Source organism: Botryllus schlosseri, chromosome 14 (genome assembly GCF_051294905.1).
Source record: "Botryllus schlosseri isolate E-star chromosome 14, Bs_hap1, whole genome shotgun sequence".
In the NCBI taxonomy this organism is placed as follows: Eukaryota; Metazoa; Chordata; class Ascidiacea; order Stolidobranchia; family Styelidae; genus Botryllus; species Botryllus schlosseri.
The window spans coordinates 6,740,759-6,753,710 of NC_137249.1; the positions used below are offsets into that span (position 1 = coordinate 6,740,759).

The 12,952-nt window shown below is 39.7% G+C and overlaps 1 protein-coding gene and 2 long non-coding RNA genes across 3 annotated transcripts in view; 2 read left to right on the forward strand and 1 right to left on the reverse strand.

The window, feature by feature from the left end:
* The window catches only part of LOC145455708 (uncharacterized), a 237,639-nt gene that overhangs the window by 83,284 nt on the left and 141,403 nt on the right, over positions 1 to 12,952 (reverse strand). The window lies entirely within an intron of this gene.
* LOC145456503 (uncharacterized) lies at positions 3,036 to 5,181 on the forward strand. Its single transcript, XR_013920621.1, has 2 exons — positions 3,036 to 4,545; positions 4,987 to 5,181. It is a non-coding gene; the product is annotated as an uncharacterized LOC145456503 (long non-coding RNA).
* Positions 8,832 to 12,952, forward strand: part of LOC145455944 (receptor tyrosine-protein kinase erbB-4-like) — a 30,878-nt gene continuing 26,757 nt past the window's right edge. The window contains exons 1-2 of the mRNA XM_080333974.1: positions 8,832 to 8,978; positions 11,300 to 11,472. Of these exons, the coding sequence (XP_080190100.1) occupies positions 8,832 to 8,978; positions 11,300 to 11,472 (320 nt within the window). The remainder of the gene's footprint in view (positions 8,979 to 11,299; positions 11,473 to 12,952) is intronic.

A 12,952-nucleotide genomic window follows, 5' to 3' on the forward strand; every position in this document is an offset into this window, starting at 1 on the left:
GTAGCCTACATAACAAAAGTTAGAATGACATTTTATAGTCCAACAATCGCTAACAAGTTCCTGACCTGAAAGTCACACAGTTAGTCAGGGAATTGAAGCAGATAATGTTGCACACAGTCGCACATGCGAGCAACATGCTGAAATAACAGACATATTTTCTTGACAATGCTTATGAAAGTACTTCATCACAGTAGTAGCCTACACTGCACAAGTGACGTATTGGCCATTAAAATACATTTGTTCGTAATCCCAATACACATTGCTTTGGTTAGTCAGTCAGCCAGTCATTCAGTCTGGCGCAGTCATGAGAGCATTGTAACCCACGTATTTTGTTATTCAATGTGACCTACCATACAGAAAATATATGCACAGTAAGATTGGGGACCTGATGAATGAGAAAGAAACATGTAAGAACGAAACGGTTATCTAATGCGGAAGAGTAAAATTGAACTTGCATAACTACAAAATCAAAATTATGAAAGACAACTACACAACAACACTGTTATCGGATATATTCACGTAAAAGAACTTAAAATCATTTAGTTTAGTATAGTTTAGTTATGTAAGTAATAAAAACGACATAAAGTTTTGATACTATTCTGATATCCATTAATAATGACTATGCACAACTATCCAAAACGTTGATCATTAATTTTGGCATTCGTTCAACCTTCAAAATCTCAAGACAACGCGACTATTTGTCAATGCGCTTTGTACTAGTTATTCTGCAGTACATGAGTACCGCCAGATAGTTCGACGTGTTTGAGTGAATGTTCGGTACCATTAGATTTCTTAGGGCATGGTCACAGTTTTGCCTCATTTCTGTATCTATCTCATTCTACTTCGTTCTTTGTATTTCTTTGCCTCGTCCTTTCCTTTCCTTTCTCGTCTCTCGAGTGTCTCGAAATTTTTGTCCCGGAGCTTCGGTATGTTTTAGTCGATTCAGTTGCCTCGCGGCCGATGGTATTGTTGTAGAAGTTATAGTTAGCGAAGGGCAAAAATGATAGCTTTATGTGGAGATGTTCTTGCACTGACTGTGCCAAATTTACTTCGTCAGTCCAAGATAACGGAGCATGCAACCAATGTTTGATTTAAGGCGTGCAGATCGTTTTGGTTAATGATTTCGCCCGCGTGACAATATCGCAAGGGGGCTCGCGCCCCAGTTTGAGAACCACTGATACTAAAGAAACTATAGTTTTGTGGTGTAATTGAGTCATGAAAAACGTTGATAGATATAGATATCCGGTACGAAAGACGACCGCCAAGTATCAATTTCTGAAAGTACCTAATAAATGACTGTATGAAGGAATACCGATAGCGAATTTGTATTTATGCAAGTGATACGAATGTATACAGCAAGAACTCGGTTTAATTGGTGAAAATTCGTTAATCATGAAGAAATCGCAGACAACGCGTTTGATCCTATGTGCCGCATGCCTGTTACTTTATAGCGTCCATGCAACAAGGATGACTAAAGGTAAGCGCCAATATTTGGTAAATGGAATATGCATATTCCAGTCTCGGTCGTGCTTAAGAATATAAAATAGACACTTGAGTTTTGCTAGAATTCTCGATAATATGTGGTTGTGGTACAATTTCTGTCATATAATAGTTAACTAAATTACAACTCCCTGGGGAGTTACTGGTTTTACAAGAGAACGGGGTGTAGTGGATTAAAATCGCTTGTTGATTGCGTGGGACTTATAATCAAAAATTATGGGACCATATCCGAAAAAAGTGTTGTTGATACCACCACGGCACCACCGACTGCACTGCACTGCACTGTACTTGAAATGAACATTCATTCCTCGATCACTTCCATCAGAGTATCAACATTTCTATATTGAAGTACATTTATGAGAACAAGTCATTAAGCCTGACAACTTCCATCGGTGACATTCGTGTGAATATTCGATAATTACCCGTCTTCTGTTTTGTGAAATAATGTCCCCTAGGTTTTGATGGATGGCACTCTAATTGCCAACGCTCGTGTATTTCCGTAATTTCCGCTGTAATGATAACCATGAAAAGCGCATCCAGCAATCTATTTTGGTCCTTTGAACTTGTGGTAGCCTTTTCGCGATGAATAGTCACGTACAGCAGTTCAGTATCTGTCGGTGTGTTTTGCTGCAGCTCTCTGCATGGGAGGTCGGTAACGAAGGACTTCTTTTTTTGGAGTACTCAAGTAGTCTTTAGCAACTTGCACTACTCAACATACGTGTTTTCGTTCTTCGGCTCCCGCCTACTTAGACATTTTTGTCAAAACTAAATAATTTTATGCATCGCGATAAATTGCTATCGTTTCGAAAATTCACACCTATATTTCTAGCGTCATTATTGATTTTGCGTTGGGAGCGAAGAAGCACCCTACAATTTTTGACGCGACCTCTGACTGCTAAAAGCATATATATGATCCCCATGTAGCTATTCTACTTTTAATTGAGTAGAAATTTATTACGTTAGTTCTACTTCTACTTGAGTGTCAACGCTGGCTGCTTTGACCTCATCTGATCTTCTGTAGATTGCATTATCGACGATATTATGCACGATCTAAGATCGTGAATTCTGAAAACAAAATCTTTTATTAACTCCTCGTATAGTTTCAGTCCTTCCAACATCTGTTTTTATACGCGATTGCTCGCTATTGGCAATCCGAGCATCATGTTTGGGATTGAATGATGCTTTTAAATTATATTACAACTTTGTAATCAAACTTTTATCGCACTGTCAACTTTCACGATCACACAATGCGTCACGTCAATTTTAACAGTAATCTCTCTAATTAAGTAGACCCATACATATCATTGTGGGTCTTTTATTCGTCTGATTCGCTTGATACAATGGTACTTGCCCGGTGTCATTCAATGCCATACAATACAAGGACTAACGCAGAGCCACGTATGTGGTCACATCCCGCATAGAATTATCCACAATAAGATTTAGAATGGAGTCGTTGCAAACGGTTCCATACCAATACCGGGAAAACTATTACCGAGACTGGACATTACCGAGAATGGACATTGGACACCACACACAAAAAAATCTGGTAGATTTACAAAGAAATTTCTGTAAATTTTACAACGAATTACCGGTCGCAGCCAATAGGGTCCATCAAACCACTAGGTGTCGCCAGACTTTAGGTGGTAACCGCCGTTGTTACGTACGCGGTTGCCGTTATCAGAAACCTATAGGTGACTTTCTCGATTGTGTAAGGGTATTTTATATGGAAATAATGGCTACAACATATTCTACGTGGACCGTGAGCTCGCTATAATATGAACTAAAACTTCGAAAACTTCAGGTGCTGAGCTGGTAGCCGACATTTAGTTGACAATTTCACATTCTCACCTAGTTATCAAATCGGCCTTATTTCCTTCCGTAGAAGCTTTCCGCAGTTTTAGTTCATTTTATAGCGAGTTCACGGTCCCCGTAGAATATGTTGTCGCCATTTTTTCCATATAAAATACCCTTACACAATCGAGAAAGTAACCTACAGGTTTCTGAATACGGCAACCGCATACGTAACAAAGGCGGTTACCACCTAAAGTCTGGCGACATCCAGTGGTTTGATGGACCCTATAGCAGCGTGTAGCTTGTCATTTTACATTTTGATATGTAATATTACATTAATTTAGCTGCTAAGTCAAGTTACCAGAATTTCTTCGCAAGGTTACTGACAGTTACTCGCTACGGCATTTTACCAAGCTATTGGTAAAATTGATAAGCTTCCAAGCCCCAGCAACCAGTGGATACGTGGAAGTGCATGTCACTGTGATATCATTCTCGTTGCGATTTGACCTGATTCAACCTCGTTCGCGAGACAGGATTAGGTCACACGGAACTGGTTGACCCTAGTACCAATTTCGGTATAGTGCATAGTTGGGTGCAAGAAGCAGCTGACAATGTAGTTACACCATATACATTATATTATAAGGCTATGGCTACACGGTCGCTCTCAGCGGTTAGATTTGTTGTAACAGATAGGGCTAATGAGTAACAAAAATCAGTTTAGGATATATAATCTTATTCCTGAAACTAGAAATATCAGCACAGCAGCAGGCTCAGTTGACCATTTCTTAATGGCGGACACGGGGACCTATAATAGGTTACCTTAGGTTGCGCGTTGCAGGTTTTTCTGAGATTCGTAGTAAACAACCAACAATCAACTGTGACATCACAAATAGCGTCCGGTTAGGTAAGTAAGTAGGGAACCACACGTGGAGCAATAAATATCAATATATACGAAATTAGATGCAAAAGAAAGGGACTATAGGTGTTGATAGATGTTTCTGTATGAAAAACCAAACTGGATTGAACATTATAACGTGGACAGTAAATATTATTGGTGGCATATGTGAGCGGATGAATATCACTTATTTCAAAGTCGTCTGCGTGTCGAGCCGAGTAGCCGACTGCTCGGCCATTAATATTGAGCTTTGGACATGCAAAGGCTGGCGGTGCGAAGCTTGTGACTTGTGATTGAAGAAAGTAGAGACTTTCGTTGAAGATTCTTAGGACTGATGAATGGGATACGCATCGTAAAAGGTACAGTAGCCTACTGTATAGTATTAGTTACCGTGAATATCTACGACTGTGCACACCACCTGGTTCGGTTCTGTTTTGGGATATTAGTCGACTTGTATAATGGACCTGCGACACCACATACTCTGCCGCGGAGTAGTTGAAACTGTTAGCTTGTTATTGACATTTATCGGGTCATAGCTTAGATATGTTTTCATCCACTGCTCGATGTTTGGCTCACATGCCGCATCAAATGAGGCACCTTTTCTTTCAATACATTGATCATTCAAGTCATGAATCTCTGCTATATCATGTCAAATGAGAAGTCATCAACTCACAATGTACCAGTACCGGTACTTCAAAACTTGTTATATTTTTGTTAGCCTATTTGTCTTGGTCTTTATAAGTCATGTCTAGGTTATCAACTTGGCTTAGTATAGCGACTTACGCATGAATTATTTTTAGTGGAACTGCAAGATACTAGTCACACAGAAGGAATGAAGACGAGACAAAGAAACAATTGGAAGTTTATCCGGCGTTGGAATTAATTCACCTTTTCTTGGGACCACTCGTGCTATATTTGCATGCCTCCTAAACAACCTCCAGCAGCAATACTTTTTCATCGTGAATCATGAATGAATAAACAGTTGTCCTAATGTCGTCTTGAGAGCGTGAAGAAACTTTTGCGGTATTTTGGCATCGCGTTGCTTTGGGATAGGTATGGATGTAGGCTGAGACGTGAATTTACAAGCTGGCGTGTAATCTGATTTACAAGGACAGCATGTAGGGTTGTAGGTAGGTAGGTAGGTAAGGCGGTAAAATTACAGTCTCGGTGGTAAATGTACACAGAAGAAAATGTAGATTGAATATACCAGAGGTGACTAACATTACAGTCTGGCATGTAAAGTTAGATTACCGGACGGTTGTAAGTTGAATTTACATTGAGTGACGGTAATGTTATATTACTGCCAAGTGGCTGGCCACCCTGCTTCCAGACATTTCGCGGTAAATCGAGGTAAATTTTTTTTTCAGTGCACAGAGAATGGACATTACCGAGAATGGACACCACCGAGAATGAACATTTCGTTCATACTTCTACCATATAATAAGTTATATAGTCGAGGGCTCGATTGAATTATGTAGGAAAAGGTACTGGTATCGATCTAGGCCGATGTTTTCACCCATTTTTGGTTAGAGGATGCAATCATCCGAGGATATTTCACAAACATATTTGATGCAAACTGCAGGATATGGCAAGAAAAATAAACGTGACATTTAGGCTACTATCAGCTATAGGTCCAATGCCCCATTCAGCTTATCCAGTGTAACCTGAAACTCTTCGCCCGATAATTTAGATCAAGATGAAGATCTTAGGGATAGCAGGCCAAATGGTGAAGATTTTAAAATCGAAGTTGATTCAGAACGTATAGAGTAGTCCATCAACACGAGTTATTGATCTGACATAAGCTTTGGGACTTGGAATAGAAATCTTCGTGACTTTTAACATCCTTATGGAGCAGAGGTCTCAAACTCAAATGTGCTTGCGGGCCATTTTCCAGTTTTGACGGCGCCGCGGGCCGCAGCATTTATAGGGGTATTCTATGTCTTTTCAAGTAGGCCTTATTTGGCGGGAATGAATTTTCCTACTGAAAGTTAGTCGATCCAACATACTGACAGTAAACAAGCATCGTCAAAATGTGATTTACGTTTGTATCAATTTAGGCCTGGCACGAAAAATCACATTTATAACTATTTGAATATAATTGTTGTACTGGATATATATGAACTATAAGATATAGACACCATGATGGGCGGACAAATGTATGATGCCATCATAAAAGCTATCAGGTTATAATTTTCAGCTACTATGAATATTTTGAATCCAACAAACTGATAATAGAGACTGATCTGATATCAAAACATTTTTAAGTCGAGCATTGTAATTCCAATCCAGGATTCGGGTATACTACTGATACGTAGGCTATTAATCTCATGGCTAAATATCTTCAAATATAGGAGCAGAAAAAATATAAATATAATATAAATATATTAATGAATGTGTCCTAGTGATTGAAATGTCGGAACGCCGAACACCCCATTGCTGTTACATCGTTGGAGCGTACCACTACGGTAGCCTACTCGGTAGCTACTCGGTAGCCTACGCTAGCTTTAAGTGGCCGTAATAACATGGTTTAGCGACCAAATATGTAACTAACAGATTGCAAATGGTTGCCATAACTATACATGCTTAGTTAGCGAAATACCAAGCTGCGACCTTCTGATCTATTACTGATGCGCGATTAGTTTATTGCGTCAATGGTTCTAACAAATTTACGGCATTCCGAGTCACTTCAAGTCCACTCGAGTCATTATCATTTTGCCATAGAGTTGACCCGAGTCTGAGTAATTCTAAGAAAGGTCGCGTCCAAGTCCAACTCACAAATTTCAGTCTAGAATCGTCTAAGGGTCCGGTTTTGTCATCATGAATTGGAAATGTGGCAAATAGTGAATGTTCCACTGCATGGTAGCGTTTGCAATTGATGTGATGGTGAAGTTTGATGAATAGTTTAAGGCTTTCGGAGCAGTTTAAGAGGGAATTTTCACTTTAAAACCTGAATAGATATATGTGACACTTAAATTTTGTAGTGAAGTTTGATGAATAGTTTAAGGCTTTCGGCAATGAGGGAATTTTCACTTTAAAACCTGAAAAGATATATGTGACACTTACATTTTGTCAAATTAATAAAAATCTAAAATGTCGTCGCGGGTCGCACAAAATGCTCTGGCGGGCCGCATGAGGCCCGCGGGCCGCGTGTTTGATGTGGCAGCCGTGCTCTATACTGCCCCTTACGTCAGTTATAGTATCATCGCATCGTGCTTTCACTTCCTCTTTGGCTTCTGGGCGCTTCGGCGGACGGACGTATAATAATGTCTCTGCAGCAGTTGTAGAATCGTGTGTGATCAACTACAGACGGAGGTCTGTTACATTTGAGACCTCTGTTATGGAGTGAGAAAAGATTACTTGGCAAGGTAGAAAAGGTATCTCACTTTTGAACAGGAGAAACAGCATTTTCTTCGTAGGCCTACTTTCGGTAGCTTTGTGTGTTACCGTGATATTGGCATTGCCATGATACCGTTACAAGTCAAGTAAATGGCAAATGCCTATATGTAGCTCAAGAAGGATCCTAAAGTATGCCATTATCCAAAATAAAAAAAGTCATGCAGTGCAGTAACAATTGCACACTCAGTTAGTCTTCGTGAATAATACAGAAATTGTTGCAATGTCACGAGAACGATTGGATCATATGTGTCTGCTTTGAAATATTGTGTTTTCTGGTGCTCATGCAACCCTGGTGTCAATGCCATATATCTTTATGTCGGACAGCAGAAATTCAAAAAAGCTAATATATCTAAATAATTTCCCTAAAAACCTTCACATAGTCAGAGATGGACATGGCGAAAATGTCCCCAACATCCCCAAATTTATCATACCTCCGCCCAAGTGTTCGGAGTTAGCGGTAGATCAGTGATCGTAATTGTATACCGTTAAGTCATGTTCATGTCACACGAATAAGGCTATTTAGGAGCCGAAATGACGGTCCGCACTAGCAGGTAGCAAATCAGGTAGTTTTCAACCTTTTATGGTCGCGGCTACATTTCCAATTTGAAAATGCTCCGACGCCCAGCTCAAAATTTGATAAGCTAATTACTAAAAAGGTCAGCACCTTTGCCCAGACTTATCCACGGTCTATTTTGGAAGCTGATTACGTTCAACGTCTTCTCGATCCACAGAATAAAGGCAAACGACCCCCAATTAGAACCACTGTCCTTGACTGAAGCATCTAAACGTTATTAACCAACTCTAGGAATGTACTGTTATCTTATAATTGCGATTACAATGAGAATTATTTCAGTAAATGATGGTTAATTTTATTTATTTTTGATTGTATTCATTGCTATGGCGGTGGACATCATATTAACTTCAATATATGTAACTCCAAATCGCACGCAGGCAGCTCAAGGAAAAATTTCAATTAACATACATCTGCTGAAAACTAATATTGTTTATGTTGATTTACCAAAGAATTTCTAGACTTCTTCAAGCTTTCAAAATTCCGGGCATTCAGGCATATTTTAGAATTGCCATCCGGACGCAGATTGAACAGTAAAATCCCGGACATATCCGGGAAATTTCAGCTGTATGGCAAATTTAGTTTTCTCGGTATTGACCGGACACCGTTGCAACATACTAATAATATAATGACTCATTAGTTGAATTACCCCATTGCTTCATAGAACGAAAAGAGTGCATGGGCACAAATGCGGGATTGTTTTATCCCATGGATCTCCTGCAACATTACTACGGACTTGTTAAAAAATACACCAAGTGCACGTACGTTGACGGAAACTTGGAAATTACTGGAATCCCAGAGAATATGAACATCTCGTTTGTGAAGGTATTATTTTGAAATGAAACAGCACGTAACCATTAAGCATTTAGGCTCGTTTTGCAAGAATTGTTGAAATAAAGGTTTTTGGCTTCTTTAGTAATATCTCCTCCTAATGGTATAATATGCATGGAGGAAAAGTGCTATGTTTTACGGTGCTTTTGGTAATATCCTAATATGTGAGCACAATCCTAAAAAGTATAATTACATACCTATTCAATTATCACCCCTTCTCATGTTGAAGCTCTTAAATATTCTGTGGGATATTCAGAGGGGGTCAGTAACGAAGTACTTCTACTTTTTCGTAGTAGTTTTCCTCTACCTCTGGTACTTACTCAAGTGGATCTGATTTTCGCTACTTCAACTTCTACTTCGTAATATTTTGTAATCTACTTACTTACTTTTTGCTATTTCCAGTTTGTCAAGTAAAAGTAGTTTAATCCTCCGATACGAAAAATAGTCTGAGGAATTTCGGGGCTGTTTTCACCGACTATCACCATTTAATCTTCATAAAACTTGAACAAAGTCCAGAATTTTCGTCGCGCTGCGCGCACAGTGGATATGGAGTGATCAATATGATTTCACGAAAGTATCGGTGAATATAATTTAGGTAGCGGGTTGCGTGGTTCCGTTCACACAGCATTGTCGTCTATATGAAATATTTTATCACAGTATATATGGCTCATCAAAACGTTTGAAACTGATGTGTCGCAATCTACCATTTACTTATCATATCATATCATGAGTAATCTAGCAATCTAGAAAATTGGATTCCGACTTTTTTAGTTTTAGACCTATTTTAGCATACCACCTTTGAAACTTTCTGGAATACATTTTCTGCTTTTAGAAGTAGTATTTATATTTCTCTTTCAATTCCCAGAATCATTCCTTGGTCTGGAGAACATAACCTACTTGTTGAAGTATAAAAGCTAGTGTTGTTGGTTTGATTGAGTAATTCATGATTTTCTTTTTTTTTTGGGGGGGGGGGGGGCATTTTGTCGACTACTATGGTCATTTACACCAGGCCGATATCCTTCTTATTTTTCCGTAACTGCCGACTTATTGCACGGCTTTCTAGGCATTTTATAAGACACCCCCTTGCGCGTATGAGGTGGCGAGGAGGAGCCGATAGGTAAATCTCCAACACTTAATTATCGGAATTAGGAAGTCGACCTCGGTCGGACCCGAACCCGCACCCATTGGTGTTGCAGTCGCGGATTATACCACTGCGCTATCTCGCCACCGATGGTATTCACGGTGTTTGTCGACTGCTATGGTCATTTACACCAGGTCGACATTCTTCATTTATATTCCGTAACTGCCGACTTGTAGCACGCCCTACTTCTAGGCTTTTTATAAGACACCGCTTGCACTGATGAGATGGTGAAGAGGAGCCTAGATCAACCTCCAACACATATGCAGGAATTCTGGAGTCGACCTCGGTCGGACTCGAACCCGCAACCCATTGGCGCTGCAGCCGTCACCTCACCCATTGGCACTCGTCACCTCAAGAAGCAAGTGTAGTAATGCCTATAATTCCGGAAATAAACCTACACAATATGGCATTTCTACGATCCATCATATTTTCTATTAACGTTTACTAATCGAGCCAAGTGTTTATACCGTATCCGATACAACTTCTCGGGATTGCTCTCCGACTAACTATGGACCTTATCATATGGGGGATGGCGCCATACAATTATATTTTCTAAAACGTGCTGTTCCAGTAAACAGAGGATTAGTATCGTATTTCCATATCAATACTATCATTTTCATCCCATCATGCTGACGAATGCTTATGCTGTCGAAAATTGGATACCTCCTGGTATGCATCAATATGGCACCGTTCGCATAGCTCAATTTGCAGCTTTTGACAATACATGCGAACGAATTTCGATCGTTTTCACAACTACTTACTTACTTGAGTAGATTTAATGTCAATTCTACTTCTACTTCAAGTAGTTTTAGGTTCCTTATGGAAGAAGTACTTCTACTTGTACTTGAATATATTTTTTCGTCGCGACTTCTACTTTTACTTGAGTAGCTTTCTTGACTACTTTGATCACCTCTGGGGATATTTCGAATTCCCCTTTCTTGTTTTCGTTTGTAACGTAGTCGGATGTAATGTATGACAATCAATATCTCATAGTCATATCGATATTTACTACTTTACTTCAAGTCACCATTGGTTTAAAAGATTACTGTGCCACAATGTATATTCAGCCACCATATATATGGTGGTATAAGATAGTTTGCTGCCGAATCTAGACGTGGCATTGCTGATATCCAACCTGAATCTACAGTACTGACCGGTTCCATGCATATTACAGGACATCGAAATCGTCACCGGATACGTAATCATATCGATGAACAAGGTCGACTACGTACCACTTGAAAACTTGATGATTATTCGCGGCCAAGAATTGTATCATGACAGGGACGCCCTTTACGTAACAGCAAATATCAATAGAGCTCTGCCGTTAGTTGGACTCAGAGCGATCGGGTGAGTAATCTTTCGGTTATTTTGTTCACTGTTAGTTTGACATATCGGTGCACTTGATTTGAGGGGACATACACTGTAATGATTTCTCTATTGCTACAAAATGAAATCGTGTCAATGAGAACACTTTCGAGTTCGACCCCATTCTCTTGCAGCCGTATTTTTAGTTATGACTAAGCTTTACATTGACGGCATCGCGCGACATAGGTCATACTTTAGAAAATTGATTTCGGGGTTGAATGTACAGTTAGATTAAGGTACGTTATGCAGTTTTATCATATAGAATCAAACATAACATTACATTTTACATGCTATATCAATGATTTGTGCTTCTCGTAGACATATCTCGGTCATGCAGGCTGAAATGAAACGAAATTAACTGAAACAATATATCTAACTTATCCAAAAGATATATACAGCGTATAAATTCATGAGTGGAAAATAAAATAAGTGTATTTACCAGATCTCCGCCATAGCGTGGGGTATTAATCCGCACTTTCTGGTGTCCAATGGGTAAAAACGAGTCTATTACACCAATCCTTATTGCAGCGGTTCTCAAACTTTTTTTATGAAAAATTTCGAGCCCACCCTTATCGACATATCACAAAATGCAAATATAATACTAGCAATCCCAACGGATGGTTTGATGGCATGGAAAGTGATGGCTGTTGATGAGAGAATTCTCAAATATTAAATTACGACTATACACAGAGTAATAACTAGCTATGAATGGGAGAATTGAAAAAAAATGCCCAGTTGACCGCAGCTTTGCGCCCCCTTCAGATGCTCTCACGCCATCCAGTTTGAGAACCACAGCCACTGAGATATATCCCAGTGTGTACTGGGTTCTGCTTATGTGTACCACCTTTTTGGGAGTACTTCAGGTGGTCGCAAAAGAATCCACCACACCCCCGGGATATATCTCAACAAGAATGGGTGAATTTGAGGCGTTATCACCCATTGGAATAGATGTGAAAGCAAAATTCGATGCCGGGAAGTGCTGATGACCTGATTTGCACGCTATGGTATAAGAATTTACGTAATACACTTATTCTACACACATGTATTTCGCATAATTTGGTACCAGAAATTGCTATTTACGCGATTCACACCCTACGCTATGGTGGAAATCCGCGACTACACGATTTTCGTTCACAGTTTAGCGCAGGGGTCACCAACCTTTTTGAAATTAAGAGCTACTTCTTGGGTACTGATTAATGCGACGGGCTACCACTTACTCCCGTCGTTTATCCGCGCAAAGTTTGATTTCTTCACCTATAGACATTCAGAGCACTCGGCAGGGTTTCCGCCCCTTACCATGAACAGAAAACTCTCACTCACCGGGACTTACACCAGCGTATCCGGGCGCCGTTCAGCAATCTCTGCGTCAAGACTAGGGAATATTAACTTAGGGTTACCATACGTCCTCTTCCTCTTTTAGGAGGATTTGTCCTTTTTTTTGAGGAAATTAAACATGTCCTGC